General features: G+C 56.9%; 5 protein-coding genes across 5 annotated transcripts; 4 read left to right on the top strand and 1 right to left on the bottom strand.

Moving 5' to 3' along the window:
* Positions 1-891: 891 nt before the first annotated feature.
* Positions 892-3,444, top strand: CCMA1212_003961 (uncharacterized protein; the record flags this gene model as incomplete). Its single annotated transcript, XM_073701288.1, has 5 exons — positions 892-1,302; positions 1,372-2,180; positions 2,282-2,314; positions 2,395-2,525; positions 2,613-3,444. Exons 1-5 carry the CDS (start codon positions 936-938, stop codon positions 3,442-3,444), a joined length of 2,172 nt encoding a protein of 723 aa, XP_073560705.1. The 5' UTR covers positions 892-935.
* A 2,645-nt stretch (positions 3,445-6,089) lies between these two features.
* Positions 6,090-8,405, top strand: CCMA1212_003960 (putative quinate permease; the record flags this gene model as incomplete). The annotated part of the gene is made up of 9 exons (XM_073701287.1): positions 6,090-6,597; positions 6,822-6,867; positions 6,943-7,023; positions 7,081-7,116; positions 7,193-7,258; positions 7,325-7,523; positions 7,596-8,013; positions 8,101-8,141; positions 8,205-8,405. 9 exons carry the CDS (start codon positions 6,090-6,092, stop codon positions 8,403-8,405), a joined length of 1,596 nt encoding a protein of 531 aa, XP_073560704.1.
* A 953-nt stretch (positions 8,406-9,358) lies between these two features.
* On the bottom strand, positions 9,359-9,544 carry CCMA1212_003959 (uncharacterized protein; the record flags this gene model as incomplete). Its single annotated transcript, XM_073701286.1, has 1 exon — positions 9,359-9,544. One exon carries the CDS (start codon positions 9,542-9,544, stop codon positions 9,359-9,361), a length of 186 nt encoding a protein of 61 aa, XP_073560194.1.
* Positions 9,545-11,363: 1,819 nt separating this feature from the next.
* CCMA1212_003958 (Transport protein particle subunit trs120) lies at positions 11,364-18,714 on the top strand (the record flags this gene model as incomplete). Its single annotated transcript, XM_073701285.1, has 6 exons — positions 11,364-11,367; positions 11,457-11,813; positions 12,037-12,710; positions 13,862-13,913; positions 14,220-14,393; positions 14,585-18,714. The coding sequence occupies 6 exons, from the start codon at positions 11,364-11,366 to the stop codon at positions 18,712-18,714; spliced, it is 5,391 nt and encodes a 1,796-aa protein (XP_073560195.1).
* Positions 18,715-19,380: 666 nt separating this feature from the next.
* Positions 19,381-22,008, top strand: CCMA1212_003957 (Aminodeoxychorismate synthase; the record flags this gene model as incomplete). The annotated part of the gene is made up of 1 exon (XM_073701284.1): positions 19,381-22,008. One exon carries the CDS (start codon positions 19,381-19,383, stop codon positions 22,006-22,008), a length of 2,628 nt encoding a protein of 875 aa, XP_073560196.1.
* Between the last annotated feature and the right edge of the window lie 160 nt (positions 22,009-22,168).

Raw genomic sequence — 22,168 nt, 5'->3', positions numbered from 1 at the left:
TGCCTCGTAGTAAGAAGATGTCACGGAATGTTGCATCCGCAAGGTACTGCGTCCCCCTTGCACCTTTTACCATGCCCAACGCTACAGACGAGGCCTTCCAAGCATATTAGCACATCCACGTTATAGCCTGGCATTTAGTAGTCTGGTCGCTCCCCGAATCATGCATCACTTTCATGACATGACATGTGTGATGGGTGCAAACTACAGCTACACCCCACGCAGCCAGACATTATCCCTCCAATTTAGCCGGTATATTGATGAGCCCCCAAGCCCCCATCCTAACGATGATCGACCACCACGCAGGGTTTAAGCAGCTTGTACATAGCTTTTCGTAGGTAGGTACAGTAGACCCGTGCCCGTGTGTAGAGCAGTGTAGCTGTTCGTTACTCGCCACTTACTACGATTCACCTCAACGTTAGATACCGGGTATCATACACGAATGTCTCCAGAAAAAGGACGGGAAAATTGAGGACAAAACACATGTAAATGCACATCACGTTCATCACGATATTATACCGCCACTTTTCAAAACATCATCAGACGATGTAGTTCAGAGCCTGTACTCCAGGGCTCGTCTTTGGCTTCTCCTCTTCCTCTCGACGATCCCCACACGCAACCCCATCCTGCCCCTCACTGGTGAAGCCGCAGTCTGATAGCACCCAACTTCGGCTCAATCGAATCCGAACAAAAGGAGCTTGATGAGCTCCTGTCCTTCTCTGCAGTCACCCCCTGGATAATCAACTCAAGCTATCTTTCTGGTGTGATTTTATCTATCGGAGCAATTTGAAGCCATCGAAGCTTTTGAACAGGAGATGAAATAAAAACTCCCCAGAACCTCCCTTCCATGTAAACAACGCCAGCACCTATTCAGTCCCTCACTTACACAACCAGAGCAGCTCCCCTCTCACAACAAGCAGCTCCATCAGACCTCCAAAATGGCTCCCCTCTCCCTCGGCTACAACGACAAGCACCCCTTCACCCAGGTCCCCCTCACAGACCGCGCCTCCGTCCAGGACCTCCTCCGCACGCTGCTCGACCCCCTCGAGCCCTTCTTCTCCCCGCAAAAGGCCCGCGTCAAGTGCCCCGGCGCCACGGCCGTCCGCTTCGACCAGACCGCGTCCGAGATCGAGGGCCTCTGCCGTCCCCTCTGGGGGCTGGCGTGCCTCTTGGCGGGCGGCGGCCAGTATCACGGCACCGAGTGGTGGATTCAGGGCATCAGGGCCGGGACCGATCCGGAGAGCCCAGAGTATTGGGGGTATCCTCGCGACAATGACCAGAGGATGGTGGAGATGTGTCCTTTGGGTAATTAATTGATTCTGACCATTGACGGTGTCTGTCGAATGCAAACTGACAGGAAGCCGTGTTGCATAGGATATGCACTGGCAGTAGCACCAGAGATATGGAAGGGTCTTTCGCAAAAGGAGCGCGTCAACGTTGAGAATTGGCTTGGAAACTCCATCAACGAGAAGAAGTACGTTACCGCTCTCCAAAAAAATAACCTCTTCGCAAAGAGTATATTTCTTCGAGCCCACTTACTGACCGGATCACGCAGCATGCCCAACACCAACTGGCTCTGGTTCCGCGTCTTCGCCAACCTCGGCCTCAAGCAAAACGGGGCGAAGTACTCCCAGGAGCGGCTCGACAGCGACATCGAGCACCTCAACACCTTCTATCGAGGAGAAGGCTGGTCCAACGATGGTCCCGAGGGCATCCATCGTGAGTCCTCCCGCTCCCCCCCCAATTTCCTCGACTCCCCAGTTCTCCTCAAGCCATTTCCACAATCACTCACGTCCTTGCCTTGTTCCGCAGAAATGGACTACTATTCCTCCAGCTTCGCAATCCACTTCCTCCAGCTGCTCTACGCCAAGCTCGCCGGCGAATCGGACCCCTCCCGCGCAAAAGAGTTCAAGCACCGTGCTCAGGTCGCCGCCCTCGACCTCATCCACTACCACGACGAAATTGGCCGAGCCATCCCCTTTGGCCGCAGTCTAGTCTACCGCTTCGCCATGGTCTCCTTCTGGGGCGCCTTGGCCTACGCGGACGTGGACCTGCCCGCTCCCCTGACGTGGGGAATGGTCAAGGGAGTCGTCCTCCGCAACCTGAGATGGTGGCAGACGCAGAATGACATCTGGACGTCGAGCGGGACGCTGTCCCTCGGGTTTTCCTACCCGACCATGTATGTACGTATCATCGCCTTGAATACCTTGGCTGCTCATGCAGGTCCCGTATTGCTTCCGGTGCTCAGTCCGCTGACCCTTTGTCCTCGTGAGCCGCATGATAGATTACCGAGAATTACAACAGCCCCGGAAGTCCTGTGAGTATCACCGATGCAACCCAACATCTCGGCACAACCCAGAGAAAGCCTCGTGCTAACCGCTACCGAATGACGATCAGTATTGGGCATGCTTAGCCTTTATCTGCCTGGCGGTCCCCGAGCAGCACCCGTTCTGGACGTCCAAGGAGGAGCCCATCAGCCCCCAGATCCCCAAGATCAAGGCCATACGGCAGCCAGGCCACATCACAAGGTGAGCGCAGCCTCATTTATCCACCAATGACGTGGCTGGAAGACGCCTTGCTAACTCTTCGATGCTCTCCGCGGCTGTCCATACTAGTTACCTTGGTGGGCATTGCATGCTCCTTTCTTCGGGTCAAGCGTGTGGCTACCCCATGAAGGCCACGCACGCCAAGTATGGAGGCTTTGCCTACAGCAGCGCCTTTGGCTACTCCGTTCCATCCGGGCTCTTCTCCCTGGAGCAGTATGCCTTGGCATCACAACTGGGGCTCTCGGACGACGGCGGCGAGTACTGGAAGACGAGAAGACTTTCCGAGTACGCCGCCGTCGAAGAGCGAGATGGCCAGCCAATCCTGGTCTCAATCTGGAAGCCTTTTGCTGACGTCAAGATCAAGACGTTGTTGATCCCGCCCGTTGAGAGCACGCCAAACTGGCACTTGCGGGTGCATCATATCCAGGCTGGCCGCGAGGTCATGACCGCAGATGGTTCGTTTGCCATTCGCAACGTCAACTCCGAGAATGGAAGATACTTGGAGCTGTACGATGAGTCAAAGTGCGAGGGAACTAGCCCCAAAATCATTGGCAACTACGACACCAACACCCCAGCTGGCTGGGACACTGGACTCAACGGTGCCTTTGCGGTGGCGCCAAATGCCGGAGCTGTGGGCATCAAGGCTCTAGAGCCTCAGGGGCAGCGACGGGCCATGCTTGTGAATGCTGATCCCAACACAAATCTCATGGAGAGTCGGACGACGATACCGACCTTGCAGCACACGATCCCGCGGGGCCAAGGGGTGTGGTATGTGTCCGCCATTTACGCCAAACCAGCGGGCCCCGGCGTGCCCAAAGAGAGCTATCTGGATGGGTGGAAGAGCCCTCCCACGATCCCCAACTGGCTGCTTCAGGAGATGGCCGCAGATGGCGGGATGTAACGCTGCCGAGCGTGGCCGCATCTGGCTGTGATCTTCTCTCGACATAGCCTCCTCTCCACGTGAGGGGGGAGCTGCCATGACGAGAAACGATAGAAGAGCATGAAAGAACATGGCATGGCTAGTTCTGCCTAAATTGACTGGAACGTGGCAGAATGAGGGACGAGACGTAGAAATAAACTTGCACCTACTTGCACCTGTGCCAATTTGAACTTCGCACTAGTAGCTCTATGCCAAAGACCGTAATGTGCAGCGTCAGCCACCTCGAAGAGGAGAGGAGACGTCAATTCTTCCGCACGAAGCTAGACGTACGCTTATTGCATGTTACCTGCCGAACGTTGTGTGAAACTGCTTCAGCGAGTTGACAGTGAGTGAGTCGGCAGTCAATGGCGGAGACGCTGAGGAGTGAAATTCCATGAATCCCAGCAGCTCAACGTTGGCTCCACTCGGAAGCATCCCGCATGCCATGAGCATTAGGCATTTCTGAGCATCACCAGTTCGTGAATATTCCTCGCAGAGGTGGCCTCGGTCCAGCTTACCGGGGGTGCCTCGCTGGTGCGCACAGGGTTGCATCATTGTAATGGCTGCTCTCTGGTGTCTGACGCACACGAGCCTCTGGAGCTCCCGGAGCTGGAATTCGTTGGACTCGCCGAACCGCCGTCTCGTGCCCAGTATAACTCTCGCTGAGGGCTGTATGTACAGATATACTGTACATGTAGTCTGATGTAAAGGCCTCCCCGTCCAGGTGATGCCACTAGCAATAGCGTATCTCGATGGATTGGCGCCGTCCAACACAAAATGCGGAGAAATCTGGAGAAGACGAATCAAGGTCCAACTCGGCGCGGAGCAACGACAAAAGGGTAAAAAGAAAAAAAGACCACAAGTTTAAACGTTTCCGCCTCCATACACCCCACCCTCACGGCCCCACAGACGGTTAAACAGAAAGGGGCCCCTGCTCGATGTCTGAGTTGCTGAAGAACCAGTCAGTCAAGCACAGAACCGTGGGAATACCACATGGCTTGTCTCTGTCCAAGGATCCATGTCTGGGCCAGAAATAGGGCATGCCGTAGCACGAAGGCTGAAGCACGAGAACATGTAGTATTCCGTAGTCGTACTACCTTGGGGTCTGCCGATGTCCTGCGTCTTGAGTATTGGCGGGCTGGAGGGAAATCCGGGGGAGGGGAAGCTGGCCTCTCCACGCACTCGGCATTCCATGTAAGTCCAGCAAGGCGCCGCTGATAGCCAGAAATTCGAACTGCCATCATTTCCTCTGTTGTATCCGTGTTCTTTTCCTCCGTCATCACGAGATGGAGATTCCGTCGTGCTTGGCGGCCAGTCGTCCGTTCATTGGTGGGACGTGGTTCTTCCGCTGGAAGATGCTCCTCAATGCAGAGCCGAAGCTATACATCCCGGCCCTGTCTCTGCACTAAGGTAATGGCGCTCCGCGGCGGGTGAGGCAGCGCCTTGGCTGAAGAGACACGGCTGTGCTCAGGGCTTGTGCTAACGGCTGCTAGTCCATGCAAGAAATCCAGGGCTCCCTCTGTTACGGCAATGGCTGCGTCGCGGCGCTCAGCTTCCCGGCCTCCGCCCCCTACCCAGACACTTGGTTAACACGACACTGCATTCTTTGCTGTCATGTGTGAAGGCAAAGGAGGAGAGCCGTTCCCAGCGGATCGCTGGGGCTGGTTGATCGCCCATTCGCAGGACAGAGGAAGTCGAGCAAGGAACATGGGCAAAGAGCAAAAGGGCCGACCAAAAAGGGCGCCGGCCACGGGAGCGACAACCCGTTTTCTCGTGTTCCCCTCGAAAGACTTTCCAACAACGGCCTCGAAGATATGCGTGCTTTACAGCGTATAAGCCGTGGTTGGTGAGCGAGCGCCGTGTAACATCCATGTGCGATACTAGAACGATGCCGTGTAGCCAGCTCTGTCGTCTCGTCTCTCCTGCAGAGGCGTGCGCAGTCTGCAGTTGGTGCCACCCTCCACGGCTAATATCATGCATCTCAGCATCGCTTGTCACAGACTTCCTTTTGCATCCCACACTTGACCGGAAGTACCAGCCGTGAGCCATGAGGCATGATGTATAGCCAACAACCAGATCATCGCTTCTCTGCCCCCGGTGGTCATGGCCATGAGCTCCCAGGTGCCCACTCCCCCTCAGCCGGCAGGCTTGAGAGTCTGGGGAATTTGGGACCGGCCGTTTTACTCGTCTGATCGCTCCGTGCATCTTGGGGGGTAGCTCTAGCCTGCTCCTTTCGCTTGCATTTGCCCTTTGGGCATGTTCCTCTGGGAGCGACCAGGGTCTGCTCTCCAGCCCAAGAAGCGGGTCGCCCGTCCCCGGCTGTCTCAGCAAATAGTACATATCAGCGTCGCACGACCTCGTCCGCCCGTGTCTCTCTTCTCCTGTGTTCTTGTCCGTCTCCTTGTGAATCTCACGGGTCTCTCTTGGTCCAGGAGTCGTCCGTTTCAATCCGCTGCTCAAGGACATAGACCGGAGCCGCGAGTCTTGCAAAGGGCAGACACTTCTTCTCTCTTGTGGTAATACATCGTGGTGCTCCTCTGTCGACTCCACGCTCAACACTACTGACAACTGCCGGGTCGGATCCATCAGCCAGGCACAAGCCAAGTCGACTATAACACGCCGCCACCATGGGCGTAACCCCCAAGTTCCTGCGCGCCATCGTGCGCAACGAGGCCATGCGTACCGATCCCGACGAAATCTATGGATGGCGTGTCTTCACCCTTGTCTTCGCAGCATGCTTCGGCGGCATGCTGTTCGGCTGGGACACGGGTTCCATTGGCGGCATCCTGACCATGCCTGATTTCCAGGAGAGGTTCGGTTACGCAGACAGCTCGGCCAAGGCCAAGTCCAATATGAGCCAGAATATTGTCTCGACGCTGCAGGCTGGGTGCTTTGCCGCGTGCTTCTTCACCAGCTGGGTCACGGATCGATATGGTCGCCGATTTGCCTTGATCGCTGCTGGCTTGCTCACTATCGTCGGCATCATCTTCCAGGCTGCGTCTGCCGCCAAGGGCACGCTGGCTGTCATGTATGTCGGTCGATTTGTCGCCGGCCTGGGAATCGGTGCTGCATCGGCACTTACTCCCTTGTATGTGTCCGAGTGCGCTCCTCGTGCCATTCGAGGTGGTTTGACAGGTAAGTAAGAGCAGAGAGCTTGAGCGCTTGATGACATGAAACGCCCTCGACTTGTACTTCCGCCCCAACCTCAGGCATCCATTCATCTGCCCTGGGACACCGCCCTACCGCTTCAGCACTCGGCAACTTCAAGTTCTACCTTGCCATATACATACTTGTTCCTTTGCAGACCACATGAGAATATGAATGCCAAAAGCCATACTGACCACGATGTTGGAAAACAGCCTTTTATCAACTCTTCAATGTCTTCGGCATCATGCTCGCCTTCTGGTATGGAAGGGCCCGATCCCCTCCTTCCGCGTGTGCTTCTCGATGACGGTCAACTTACAAAGTGTGCCATCCTAGGGTCAACTACGGATGCCTGTTGCACGTCGCAGCCCCTGCCATCTACATTATCCCTCTCACGCTGCAGGCTCTACCAGCCGTGTAAGTGCTTGGAGAGCCCATGAATCGCAGTCGTTCCGCTTGCTGACCGCCACACAGCTTCTTGATGGTTGGCATGTTCATTTCGCCTGAAAGGTACGTGGAATTCCTGATGACCTTTTGCAGCGGGTCTCGATATCAAGAGCGCAGCAAAGACTAATCCCCGATACAGCCCGAGATGGTGCGCCAGACGAGACGATTGGGACCGGGCCACGCGAGTCCTTGTGAAGCTCCGAGGGTAAGACCTATCAGTACCACAAGCCGTGTTTCAAAGTATGATTGTCTGACAGTAGGGGGTGTGTAGTCTGCCTGCCGACTCGGAATACGTGCAGAACGAGATTCGGGAAATGGCCGATCAGCTCGAACATGAGAGACGCCTGACTGGAGACGCCACCTTCAAGACGCTTCTCAAGGAAATGTGGACAATTCCTGGCAACCGCAACCGAGCCATCATCTCCATCCTCCTCATGATCTTCCAGCAAATGACCGGTGTCAATGCCATCGTAAGATCCCGACCCCTGAAGCTGTCGGTCCTGTGGGACTTGCAGGGAAGATGCTAACGTTGGACGACGTAGAACTATTATGCTCCTCAAATCTTCACTAACCTTGGAATGACTGGCAATGACTCGTCGCTGTTCGCCACTGGAGTCTATGGCGTGGTCAAGACGGCAGCTTGCGCTGTCTTCCTGGTCTTCGTGGCCGATTCGCTCGGTCGACGCTGGAGTCTGCTGTGGACGGCCGCCGCCCAAGGCATCTTCCTTTACATTGTTGGCATCTACGGACGAGTTCAACCCCCTATTGCTGGACAACCGGTCACGGCGTTTGGATATGTTGCCATCACCTGCATCTATCTGTGGGCTGCGTCGTTCCAGTTCGGCTGGGGTCCCGTCTGCTGGATCCTGGTCAGCGAGATTCCCACTGCCCGACTCCGTGCCATGAACGTGGCCATTGGCGCAGCCACTCAATGGCTCTTCAACTTTGTTTGTGCTCGATGTAAGCCACCAGCCGCCTCCCCCTTTTTTCGCCATGCAGGATCAATCATTTGACTAGTTTGGAAACATTCGCTAACCTATCAAACAGCCGTACTCACCATGCAGAGGACCATGGGCAAGGCGGGCTATGTAAGTTGAAACCCTTTAAATAATACCCCAAAACCGGTGTGCTGACTCTGTCCTTCCTAATAGGGCATGTTCTTCATGTTCGGGACCTTTTGCTTCATCATGGGCATCTTTGTGTGGTTCTTCGTGCCTGAGACCAAGGGTCTTAGCTTGGAGCACATGGACGAGCTGTTTGGCGTCACTGAGCTCGTCAAGAAGGTGGAAGCTGAGCCTGAACTTGGCCACCCGGATAGCATTCGGGAGGAGCGGGCAGACATCAAGTCTTGAAAGGTCCTCTCACTTTGTTTTCTGTGGCGCTTGATGCTCGGCTCGACGGACACATGGAAGACGTGTGGATCTGTGTAGCGTGCTCAGGGGATGCTTATTTGCCTTGCTTTTGCATTCTAGTCTCATTTCCCATCAGACGCTTATTTTTCCCTCAGTCGTGCTGCTTGTCCCCCTGTGTTGATTTGATATTGATTGCGCCTGCTGACAGATACACTTCAAATTGCGAGGGTCTACGGAGTAGAGCGGGCCAATCGGGAGTGCATGATGCGACTGCGAGCGAGAGCCGAATTGACTGGAGCCAGCCTCGGATCTAGGGAACCACCTACACGTACCTTGTATAAGGTAATGATGAATTAAGACATCGCCCAAGGGCTCGACGGCGATAACCTGTCGCCACGATGCCGCGCGAGTTGACGCCTGGAGCCTCGCTAGCTTCCCTCTTGCCGTGAACTGTAGAATGGTACGGAATCGAGTGGATCACCCAGTTTCTTGACTCGAGAAGCTGGCAACACAGGCGGAGGAGGATCCAATGTCGACCAGGAGCGCATATTGCCCCCGAGGTGAGGTCAAATACGTCAGCTGGACGCTTTTAGTGACGCTGTTTCGTGTGTTAGCGGCTCCCCTGCAGCATGGGACGGAAGCTCGGGGGTTCGCGCTGTAGGGCTCCAGGTCCGGAGCAATGTCCAGTTCCATTATCAGCGGTGTTACATATGTAGCTCACTGGCGCCGCAATTGCGGCATATGGTGGGCCGCAGGGCTGGGCTGGTGATGTGCGATGCGGGCGGGCCCTGAGCCGGGCATCAGATCCGTGATTCAACGTCTGGGTGTTTGTTGCCATAGGAAAGACTCTGCGATTAGTGCACAAGCACGCTCAGGTATCCGCTACACCTTGGTATTCAACAAGCATGCACTCGTCCGTCATGCTGTCATGTTCCCAAGGTAAAGGGTAGATGTCAGCCGTCGTTTGTTCGGCCGCCAACACCGAGCCCGGGCCGGAAGAGCTCTCGGCAGCGTCGGACGCCCATGGGGCCTCCGGTGGCAAAGCGCACGCGGGAGGCACCGCTGATTCCACAGCCAGAGTTGCCAAATGCGGACCTGTCGTCGATACAAGGCTGACGAGACAGAGAGAGGACGCCCATTTAGCAAACGAGACAACATGAACCGACCCTGTCCTCCCGTCATGTAGATAGCTCAGGTATCTCCCGGAGCTGACCAAAGCTACGTGTAGGTACTTTAGTAGTACCCAGTGGCTTAGACCTTTCGTTCGTGGCCAACGCACCACGCCTGATGTATCTCGCGCGGGCCCCCTTCCCGGCAGATGCAGACGAACGCGATAGAGTACATGATATGTACTTGCTGCTGAAACTTGTGTGATGCCATCTATGTACTTTTTCCGCCAGTCGCCGATGCTCAACCAGCGTCCAACGGCTACATCTCCGAGTCAGGTCTTGCCTCAAAGACGAACTCTATGTTCCATCTGTTGAAGCCACCCCCATCTACTCTTCTTGCCCGTCGCCCCCCAGGCGCATGAGTGCGCCGCTCTTGTCCTGCTTTGCGTGTCATGACAGAAAGCTTCGTAAGGCGAAATCAAGGAAGTCGACAGCTTACATGTGCTAGGCCAGCCCTACAGGGCGGCCGATAGGCGTGGACCGACAACGGGCCTGGTATCACCAGCTGTAGGCCCGAGGTCGTCCGGTCCTGGTGGGGGCGTAACCAACATACCCATGGGGACAATGTGCCCAGGACAAGAAGCTATTGACCTATCTATGGCGATGGATTCAGGCTACATGTCCGCTCTGGGCCCGTGTGCCATGATCTAAGCGGGCACTGGGGGCCGTCACTGGCTGATCCGTCCGGTGCTGAACGTGAATATCGCCGCTCTGCAGTTCGGCACATGCCCTTAGGCAGGATTCAGCCTGGTTGAACGATTCAGTTGCAGGAGAAGAGGGACGATGCAGACGAGCTTCACTCGGTTGTGTACATGTGCTGCTGGACACGGCATCGAGTACATATGGCTCTGCGCTCTTCCACCCCCGACCTGGTCTTTCTTTGCAAAGTGCCTCACCCTCATTTTTCGATACTTGTCTTTTTTTTTTCTTTCTGCATTCGTTGATACTCTCTTTAAGACGTTTGTATCTCAAGTCTTCTCTTTGCTTTGTTGTTGTTGTTCGCCTCACATCCTTACCTCGACTCTCTCAGCATCTTCGCTTTGCCTCGTTTTGTGTGGCCTGGCGTCTGGTCCATGCACGTTGCTATCTATCCGCTGCTGCCAGCCGGTCCAAGTAATACAGCGAGCGACGCCCTATAACTCAGCACCATGTCCAGCGGCAACCGGCCTGCACAACCGCCTAAGCCCGCGCCCCAGCGCTATAGCCTGCTGAGCCAGAGCCGCCGACTGGACGTGACTCCGGCCGTGTTCCGTACGTGCAGCCCCCCTTGAGCATTTGATCTTGATCGTGATCGCATCACCTCACCCTCACCTCCCTTCTGCTGGCTATACACGTAATTAGCCCTGCCCTGCCTTGCCCATCTCACACACAGCTGTCTGGGTAAGGTCCCATGTCCTCTGTGGAAATCGCCCGGGCCGTATACAGCACGACGCCCTCTTTCTGTGACGATGCCGTCACTGGCTGTTCCTCTTGTCCAACGCCGGAGATGGGCATTTTCCTGATTCGTGATGGCTTTGATTTGCTTTTCAAGACACACTTTCAATTGATGTCATTTCAGTCTATCTTTCCATAATTCCGAGAGGGTCATGAAAGGGGGTTTTTTTTTTTTTTTTTGAGGACATTTTTTAACCTCGTTGTGTTATTATTCCCTTCACCACCTTCGCTAATACCTAGTCTGCCGGACTCGATTCACATATTTCAAAAACACTTTTCCTTGTCTCACATCCTCCAGTCTCTTTCCTCCCCTCCCCCTTCTCGTCTTCTTCCTCTCCTTTCTCTCACACTACAAATGCGTGCGAGTCCTGCCTGCTGATCAGCCCCAATTGCCCTCCATCCCCCTCGCGTCCCTTCGTACAATGTTCTCGAAAGGACAAACTATAAGCACCAATGATGGCTGACCAAGAGAGCCCGACAGCGACCCATAATTCGCCTCGAACGTGGCTCCTGACGGCATCGCTATCACCCTTGGCCGTGCGACTGATCCGGCAGTTGCTGTCGCACGGCGACTGTGTCGCAGCCTGCTTCCCTCCCCTGGAGATTGAGCACGAGGAGAGAAGTGCCGAGTTTCGTGAGCTCATCAATGAGTGCACTAGTGGGCGGAAAGACCGGGAGGGATGGAAGGAGAGGATTCGCGGCATACGATGTGATGGGAGGACCATGAGCGGGTGCGGCGCCGCCATTGCCGAGGCCGTGGACGTCTTTGGGAGGATCGATATCCTCTTGTGTTGTCGGTCGGAAGGTATGGATGCCGAATACGCCCTCAAGCAAGCGAGCAGATGAGATGACCAAGTTTTGCTAACCTCCATCGCTAGCCGTTGTCGGGACCGTGGAGGAGCTGTCCACGAACCTCGCCACCCAGAGCCTGGCCAGGGACCAGTTCGAGACCTTGTTCTTCTCCCAGGTCAACTTCATCAAGGCCGCCCTGCCGCAGCTCCGGGCACAACACACCGGCCACATCATAGTCCTCACGAGCACCGGAGGCCACATTGGCACGCCGCACATGTCCATGTACACGGCGGCGACGTGGGCGCTCGAGGGCTTCTGCGACTCCCTGGCATACGAGGTGGCTCCCTTCAATATCAAGGTCACCATCGTGCAGCCCAACAAGGAGATCCAGTCGCTCACGAACCGCATCACCTTTGCGCCGCAGATACCCGCGTACGCCAGCAGCTTCGCCGAGGCCCCCAGCGTCCGGGAGATGCTCACGACCGTCCTCAATTCCCACCCCGACACGGCGGTCCCGGCCAATCCGGAGTCGGACAATGCCGCAACGTCACCAGACAGCGTGTCGCTGGAGCCGGGCGAAGCTGTGGGCGACATCTTTTACCGCTACCCCAAGCTGCCGCCCTCGTCCATCGACAAGCTCGTAAACGAGACGATTTACGCGCTGACGGCCATTGGGGGCCACGAGAACCCGCCCTCGCGGCACATTGTAGGGACCGAAGGCGCGCTCGCCGTCAAGGAGAAGCTCAAGACCGTGACGGAGGAGATGGAGGATTTCGTCGAGGCCAGCCTCGCCGTGGACATCTTCGAGAGCGAGTTGACGGAGGAGGCGAGGGACGACAGGAACCGCGGTGCCAGCCAAACACCAGCCGCGAGCAGCCAGACCCCGGCCACTGGGCCCTCGACGGACGGCGTCTAATTCCACACGACGAGGGAAATTCGATGACGAGACAAGTTGCTCAACAAAGAAGTGTCCAAAGCGAGAATATTCATTCGAGCCAACGGTGCTTACTCCCAATTTTGGTAATCTTTGGATACATTTCACCATGGCTCTATTCTTGATACTCCCTTCACTCACTGTTGCGTACAACACGGTGCTGGAAAAGTTTTGCTTTTTCTTCTTCTTTTTCTTCTAACACTCGTTACCTTATATAGACTTCATTTACTATTGATCGGGAATCAATAATACACGGGCCATTGACTTCTCGCAATTCGCGTCTCTTATCCCCAAGTCTGCTACATGTTCCCCATACAGACGTGATGTCGTCCATCGTCGTCTGCTGTGGTGGCTGCATGAAATACACGTACTGCCGATCCGGATCTGAGCGGGCTGTTGTCCGTACGTGTAACTCCGTATGTATGAGCCATAAATTAGCTGCCCTCCCTGTTGGTAAAGTGGATGCTTGGCTGGATGACGGCGAGCATCGTTCGGCGATATCACGGATTGCTACATACCTGTCGCTGTTAACATCCCAGGTTCATGTGAGTCTTCTTTTGCAATGACGAATCAATTCCGGATTTCATGATCCGATTTGTTCCAGTGGCACCGGGAGCTGCGCGGTTTTCCATTGATTTCTTGGCGTGCCTAAGGTACATGTAGTTTGATGGACAGGTTCGTGATTTTGGATATCTGACTTCGTCCGCATGTGACTTCCTGGAAATGTAACGCTGCTACGAAGCTGGGGTTGAGGGGCTGGACTGGCTGACGAAATTGGATGGATGCCATTTGATTCCGTATAGCGTCGAGTTGACATGTTTTCAGATCTCAGTACTTACTTCTCATGATGTGGTTTCCAGGGTCAGGGCTCACTTACATGATTTGTTCCAGAGCATTGTTACCGCGTCTCAACGGACACTGATGTCGCTCAACTACATGTACAGGTTACAGGTGACAGCGCTAAGCTCCAGCAGCCCTACGACTCAGGGACTCGAGTCCCCGCTCGGCTCTGTACATGTACCAAAGCACAAGCTTCCCCCGCCAAAAGCTGCGCGCAGATCCCCAGAAATTGGCCCCAGTGATTCGCTCGGGACGTAAAAATATCAGTCCGTTGGTCCCTCCTAAAGCTCCACTGCGTCAGGCCTGAGGGGAGGGAAGGGGAAGTTGGGGAGGTCACGGGTGGGACACTTGCGACAAGCTGTCCAGAGAGAGCCGGAGACCAACATACAACATCTGTGCTGCTGCAGTACCTCATCGCACAGCAGCTTGCCAGCGGCCCGGCGATTGCTCGACCCGACAAGCTCAATCTCCCCGCCGTCTGCACGCCCCGAGGCCTTGAGCCGCGATTCGACGACCCGGAGCGCCCCCCCAAGAATATGCGCAGCAGCCCCCACGGCGGCATCGACTCTCCCTCACCGTCGCGACCAGCCTGCCTATATGGGCATCCCTGAGACCGCCCGCCGGACGATGCTTGAGCGACTCTAGATGCTAGAATGAGCTTGGACCCTTTGCTTCCCATTGCTCCCGCGAGGGTGAAGGCGCTGCTGCTACCCCTCGGAAGGATCAAGGCGACCAGGTTTGCGTCGTTTGCCGAGAGGCTGCAGTCCGAGCATGTCGTCCAGCTCAGGGACATCAGCGCCGATGGGCGCCCCAACAGGAGTAAGTGCAACCAAGAGCGTGAAGGGCAACGGAGGAGAGGAAGCGATGGGACGCATGCCACGAGAAGAGAAAGACGCAGAGGCAGAAGAGGGAAGACGGGGAGAAGGACGGGGAGCCTTTTGCGCCATAACACGCTCCGCATCGACACGCCGCTTTTCGGGACTTGACAAACTGATGGGAAGCTTCTCCAGACATGTTCTCGCCGTTGGCGTATCCCGACGGCGCAATGCTCTACGACCTCATCACCCACGTTCCTCCCCCCTCGCACCTCGCCCTCTCGCCGTTCGACCTCTTCCGGGAGCCAATGGCCGTCCTCGCCATCGCCGACGGCACAGAGCTGGGCGACGCGACGTACAGCAAACGCAATTCCATGAATGGCAAGGGACCTACGCCGGTGGAGAAGAATATCAGGGCGTTGTACCAGGAGCTCGAGGAGCTGCGCGACAACTACCCCAAAGCTCTCATACATCGGGTCCTCATCTTTGATTATGTCTCGCCGGCGACAGAGGTGCCCATTCCCGAGGGCATGGCGGCAATCCCCCCGCCCGAGGAGTCGAAACGAACGACGATGAAGACGGTCATGTGTGACATATCATCGCTGCTGCTGGCTGAGATGACAACGCTGGGGAAGTCGTACGAGGCCATGACGGCGATTGAATCGCCGGGCGGCTACTCCCTGGCAAGGCAGCTCAGCACCACATCGTGGGGCCCCGATGCCACTTCGCCAACCAGTTTCACCAGGCGCAACTCTCAGTTTGCCATACCGCAACACCTCCAGCGCTCCAACTCTTCCGCAGGCTTGCCTGATCGATCAGGGGGCCGCCTGTCGCTGCCTCCGGCTTCCTCACAAGGGGGGATTCCCGGCTCGAGCGTCTCAACGCCAGGCCGCCCATCCACGCCCTTGAAGAGCAACCTGTCCAGCCCTCCCCTGACTGCGGACGATTTTCCGAGTGCTTCGAGCCAAAGGTCAGAGTCACCTGAAGCGCACCCCAAGTCCGATTTCGCCGAGGATTCGAACCGCGTCTCCGTGCAAGGATTTGGGCCTGGAGGAGCAAACGACCGTTGGCGCCTCAAGGGAAAAGGCAGGTCATCTATCGTGATAGGATCCATGTACCTGCAGGCTGGTCGCTGGGGAGATTCCCTAAAGGAACTGGGCGAAGGGGCTGCCGCTGCCAAGTCTTTGAACGACCACATATGGCACGGAAAAGCCCTCGAATTAATCCTCATGAACCTGCTGCTGCTCGGCTGGTCGGGATTGACCTTTCAAATACCGACTGTGTGTCTTCCCGCACAAGATAAACACTCATCGCTCAAGCCAGAGCCGGAGAATACCGACCAGTCTCAACCCAGACACCTCCGATATCTCCAGGCTCTCCTCCCCGAACTCCTGGATCGAATCGTGAGCCTCTATTCTAGAATATCAGCCGAGAACGTCCCCCCCTTGCCATTAGCGGAGACTGTGATTAGATTCAGCAAGATATTGTCGGCCATGCACTTTTGCGATGGCAAGCTAAACCAGCAGGCGTTTGATATGATTGTGCTAGGGAAAGGATTGGATAATGTGCGTCTCACAACCTCGCCGCGGCTGCTAATAACGCCCACGAGGCAACAAATCTTGGCTCTACTCTTCAAAGCATTCCCTTCCACCGCCACCGAGCTGCTCACCACCGTTGACCGGATATCGATCTTGAGCGGCATCGCGGCTGTGCTGGGGCCCCTGGGCTATCATCGGAAGAAGGCCATGGTGACTCGCGAGTTAGTCTCGGTCCTCATTGGAGGGCTCGTCGAAGCGAGAACACGCGGAGCTGCGGATGCCGGGGTCCATCCCGCTGCAGGTCTGGTGGCGCTGACGCCGGGCAGTAATGGGCAGGGTGCGACAGGGGCGATGGCGCTGGACCTGGCCGAGGGAGACATTGAGCAGGGCATAGAGGCCTTTCTCGAGCTCCTCTGCAAGTCTTACGGCGTTGTCGGATTCGACAGGGCAAAGCCCCGGCGGCAGTCCCTCCGAGAAGGGTTCGACGACTCGGACGAAGCTGTGATTGCTCGAATCCGTGGCCAGATGAAGACGAGGTTCTTCGGATTCCCCGACATCAAGCTCAACATCTTGCGAGCGTGCATCAATTTTTCAGAAGCCCTGCCGGACTTTAATGGTGTTCTCAAGTTTTCCAGCGACTTGATGCGCACAGCTGGGTCTGGCGTTGCTCCTGGCCCCCGCCGCGAAGATGCATCGCCAAAGATTCATCGAGACGAGCAGATTCGTCTCGTGAGTAACATCTCACGGACGTCCAATCTCGTCAAGAAGCTGGGCATGACGCACTTGACTGCTGAGTTTTGGGATGAGTTTCTTGTCCGGGAGATTGCGCTGGAGCCGCTGCCGAGTACTCGAATCCCTATTCCCCACGCCCGCAGCGTTTTGCCAGGAGAAACGACGATGCGAGCGTCGCAGGATGTGAACCCTTTCATCTACAATCCCTTCCTACAAGAACCGGACGAGACGGCCGCCGCGAACCTGGTTGCTGGAGAAGTGGCCAAGTTCAAGGTGACAATCCAAAACACTTATGACGTTGAGTTGGATATCGAAAGTATACGTTTAGAAACGGACGGCGTCGACTTCGAAGCCATGAGCGAAAGCACCATCATCGGCCCCTACCGAACGCAGGCCGTCCGGCTACAAGGCCTGGCAAAAGACGCAGGCTCCCTCAAGGTGACGGGGGCAATTATCAAGGTCAAGGGGTGCAGGGAGAGAAGATTCGCCGTCTTCCCTAAGCACTGGAAGCCTTACCCCGAAGACAAGGTCAAGGCCAAGGGGATTGCATCGGTGACCGCCCCCCTGATGTCGGGCAAATTTCATGATATGCCCCTGGAGCCGTTCAGCCTTGACCTTAACGTCACCCAACCTCAGCCCTTGGTGACGGTCAAGTCGACGACGCTGCCGCAATCTTCCGTCATGATCCTAGAGGGAGAGAGGCATGTCTTCTCTATCACGTTACAGAACCAGTCCACGACACCGGTTGACTTTATGCTCTTCTCGTTTAAGGATTCGACGCAGGAGCCTCTACAGACGGCTCTCGCGAACCGGGATGCTACACCAGCGGAACTATATGAATACGAATTGATACTCATGAAGAAACAAGCTCTACGACTCCCGCGCGCCACTCAGAGTCGCGACATTGCCCCGGGCGGGGAGGCGACATTTGAGTTTGAGATCCTCGGCAAGCCTGGGTTGACGCAAGCGACAATCCAGATCGATTACACGTACCTCGGAGTCCCTCGGGACGAGGTGACGGAGCAGTTCTATACGCGACAGCTATCTGTGCCGCTGACGGTTACCGTCAATGCAAGCGTTGAGCTGGCAAGACTGGACGCGATACCCATGCACGGCTTGATTCCGCAGCCGCTCTGGGAGCGCCTGGGGGGCACGAAGCCAACGAAGCCCGATGAATACTGCCTACTGTCTGTGGACCTGAGAAATGCTTGGCCCACCCAGATGGCAGTCCATGTCGAAAACGACGATGGCATGGCTGTTGAAGAAGGCATTCTCCCGGGCAAAACGAGCCGAATCATCATGCCCGTAAAGCGGGTGTATCTGGAAGACCCGTACGCGCCCATCCCAAGTCTGAACCCCTCGAAGAACCGGCAGTTTGTGGTGAGCACCAGCAAGATCTCACCCGAAATGGAGCGCGCCAACAGAGAGGCGTTTTGGTACAGAGAGAGGATTCTCGACAGTCTCAAGGCGACCTGGAGAACAACAGCAGTGCCGAAGCGAAGTGGCACCGTCGAGCTTCGCAATATTCGCCTGACTACCCGCATTATCGACATTGTCAAGGTTGGTGAGGTTGGCATTGATGTCACCGTGGAACGTCCGGGAGAAGGCGAGGGCAACAGCATCAGCACGGCGTTTGTCGATGAGTTTATACAAGTTAGGACGCGAGTCACGAACAGAACCAGTCAACCAATCAAGCCCCTGGTTAGGCTCCTGCCGGCGCTGTGTCATCGTTCTGTCAACATTGCGCTCGATTATACGCGCAAGTTCGTGTGGAACGGTACACTACAGCAACTTCTGCCAGAGCTCCCGGGCGGGGGAAGCACGGACTTTGTCATTGGCGTGACGGCGCTTTGCAGAGGAGAGTTTGAGCTCACAGCGTCCGTCGAGGAAGTCCTGGTCTTGGAGGAGAGTGAGAAGGGAGACGGTGACGAGCAGCTCCAGGGGCGCCCGCGGTCGGACACCCAGACGAGGGAGGATAGCGCGATCGGCGCAAAGGAGCGGAGGATGTGGCATTCACGACGACCATGTATATTGAGGGTGAAGGATGATGAATGAACTATCTAGAGCTTCTGATGACAAGACGTTGCTTTTCGGCCTCCGAGATCACGACGGCAAATAGCGACTGCGACTGCGACGAATAGTTATGCTGCATATATCTATATTACAGGTAGACTTTTTTTTGTTCGGATTGTATGATACTGGAAGTCGTATCAAATGGTCAAGTCGCTCGATGGAAGCCTGCGTGATCTGCATGCATTAGCTTGCGTACGGCATTCTCGCTGTGATAGGCGTGATCTTACCCTACTTTCCGGGCCATCTCGAGTTTTGCCAATGACAATGAGAGGCCACTGGAAGGGATCGGAGTTGGACAGACCGATTACATGAGAGGAATGCACTCCGTCAGCCGTTGGCTCTAACATGCACGATTTCCCTCGTGGTCCGGCGCCGTCATTAGCGCTTATGAGTCGATTTGTATCCGAAAGAGATCAAGGTTGGCAAAAAAAAAAGACCCGACGCTACGCGGCTTCTCCGTTTCCTATCTCGGAGCGCCTCTTCCGACTTTTCAGCCTCTGCGCCTCGACCGCTTTTGCTTCGGTTCTCTTCCGCTTCATTCTTCTCCTTCTTCTGCATTTTGTCAATTGGCCTACCTACAATCCCTCCATGCAGTCGTGCTGACAGGCAACAGCTGGAGACTGGACCATCTCCCCCCAAACCGCCGACATGCCTCTCCTCGAGTCGCAAGCGGCTGCGGCCTCGACCCCGGCAGAAGACGGCCGCCGTCCTGCTCGTCGAATCCTCTTCCTGGACGCCTACGACTCCTTCACCAACAACATCGTGTCGCTGCTCAAGGAGGCGCTGGGCGACGACGTGCTGGTGCACGTGCTGCACATGGACCTCAAGACGCTGCACGCGGATCCCGGCCCCGACTGGACACCCGAGCAGTTCCTGGCCCGGCTGCCGGCCTTTGACGCCGTCGTCTGCGGGCCCGGCCCCGGGTCGCCGCTGTGCGAGGCCGACGTCGGGGTCTTCCGCCTGCTGTGGGGGCTGCGCGACGAGGCCGTCCCCGTGCTGGGCATCTGCCTGGGCTTCCAGAGCCTGGTCGCGCACTTTGGCGGCGGCATCCGGCGCCTGCGGAGGGGCCTGCACGGCATGGTGAGGCACATTGAGCACCGCTCGGGCGACGTCTTTGCGGGCGTGCCGCCGTTCCGGGCGACGCTGTACCACAGCCTGTGCGCCGACGTGGGACAGGACGACGTCTCGCGGGAGGCCTGGGGGACGGACATGTGGCTGCCGCCCAAGGGGGCGCCGGATCTTGTGCCGCTGGCGTGGACGATGGAGGAGAGCGAGGATGCCGGGGCCGAGCCCGAGAGGATTCTGATGGGCGTGAGGCATGCGAGGCTGCCGTTCTGGGGAGTGCAGTACCATCCGGAGTCTGTATGCACCGACGCTGCGGCGCTTGGGGTGCTGAAGAACTGGTTCAGTCAGGCTCTCAAGTGGAACGAATCGACCGGAAGACGAGTGCGACCTGTGGACTTTGAACACATTTCCGACAGCCTGGCCCCTTCGACGATTATCGAGCGGAGACTCGCTGCAGAGAGCCAACTCGCGACCCAGAAATGGTGGCGTGATATGCAATCCGGCCTAGCTGCGACGAAGGCGGCCCCCGTCTATACTTGCAGTCGGATCAAGCTGCCCGACGGCGTGGATGCAGCAGACGTTGCGGAACTTCTGGGCGTGGGCGGTTTCGACTCCGTTATGCTGGATTCATCGAGCACCGTCAATGGCGACCCCTTGGCACGCAGCTCGGTCATTGCGCTCGAGGTTGACCAGGCACTGCGCTTTGAATACCACGTTGGGGACAATTGGGTAACTCTGCGCCAGCCAGGGGCGAGAGGTCAGGAAGAGACGTGCCAGAGGATCGGAATCGACCGCAGTGACGAGCACGGTGCTTACGACGTGTGGAATGTCATATCTGAATACTGGCAGCAGCGCAAGATAGGCGAGGAGGACGGCCAGGAGCCGGTGTTTAAGGGCGGATTCATGGGCTTTGTCACATACGAGATGGGACTGAGTACATTGACACCAAAGTCTGTCTCCAACAACAGAGGCCATCGCCGGCCGGATTTGTGCTTTGCTTGGATCTCGAAGAGTTTGGTCCTTGATCACCAGGCTGGGGTGGCATATGTGCAGGCTCTGACAGGGCCGGATTCGGACGCGCAGTCGTGGATCGATGAGATTGTGGCAAAGTTGGAGAATTCGCGGGCGTGGCTGCAGCCGGGCTACGGAGCAGAAGAGTACAGGGCCATCGCCGCGAAGAAGCAGGCCAACGAAGCCCTGCTAAAGAGCATCCCAGAGCCAGGCGGCCGACTGCGTTTCAACACACCGCAGCCGGACAAATACGAGGACGATGTACGCCAGTGTCAAGATGCCATTGCCGAGGGCCAGTCATACGAACTGTGTCTGACGGCTCAAACCAAGATGATTCGACCTCGCGGAGACGATGTACCGCATCACCTTCGGCCGTCGTCTAACGGAACAACCCCTGAAGCAGCTTCTCCAGCATGGCCCAGCAACGAAGCATCCCGACACGGCACCCCGTGGCAAATCTACCGAACCCTCCGAGCCCGCCAGCCAGCCCCCTACGGCTCCTTCATCCGCCTCGGCGGGGCCACGATCCTCAGCAGCTCGCCGGAGCGGTTCCTGGGCCACGACGCCAAGGGGCTCTGCTCCATGCGGCCCATGAAGGGCACGGTCCGCAAGTCCGAGACCGTCTCGACGCTCGCCGAGGCCGAAGCGCTGCTCCACGTGCCCAAGGAAGAGGCCGAGAACCTCATGATCGTCGACCTCGTTCGGCACGACCTGTACGGCGTCTGCGGCGCCCGCAGCGTCACCGTCCCGGACCTGCTCAAGGTGGAAGACTACTCGAGCGTCTTCCAGATGATCACCGTCGTCAACGGCCAGCTGCCGTCGTCCTCGCGCGCCGCGCCCAACGGGCTCGACGTGCTCGCCGCCGCCCTTCCCCCCGGCAGCATGACGGGCGCGCCCAAGAAGCGCAGCTGCGAGATCCTGCGCGCCCTCGAGCCCGAGGAGCGGAGCATCTACTCGGGCGTCGTCGGCTTTCTCGATGCGCGCGGCCACGGCGGCTGGAGCGTCACCATCAGGACCATGTTCCGCTGGGACGACGAGGAGGCGCCGCCGCCGGAAGGGTCAGACGAGACGCGGCCCAGGGAGGTCTGGCGGATCGGGGCGGGCGGCGCGGTGACGATTTTGAGTACGCCTGAGGGGGAGACGGAGGAGATGTTTACCAAGTTGTGCGGGCCTCTGGGCGTTTTCAAAGATGCGGCGTAGGAGGGAGCGATGCCTACTTCACAGGTTTTCTTGCGGTAGGAAGGGAAGTTTGGGGGAATTGTCTTTTAAGCAGGGTATAGGGAGTCTTTTGGAAGATGTCGATACTTCAACATATGCATAGCAGGTGTTCTTTGCTTTTGATTTTTAGGGGGGGGTTAAA

The sequence above is a fragment of the Trichoderma ghanense genome (genome assembly GCF_004382785.1).
Source record: "Trichoderma ghanense strain CCMA-1212 chromosome Unknown scaffold_3, whole genome shotgun sequence".
Lineage (NCBI taxonomy): Eukaryota > Fungi > Ascomycota > Sordariomycetes > Hypocreales > Hypocreaceae > Trichoderma > Trichoderma ghanense.
Note: the sequence above shows the minus strand (reverse complement) of the source record. Positions and strands in the feature narration are given on the sequence as shown.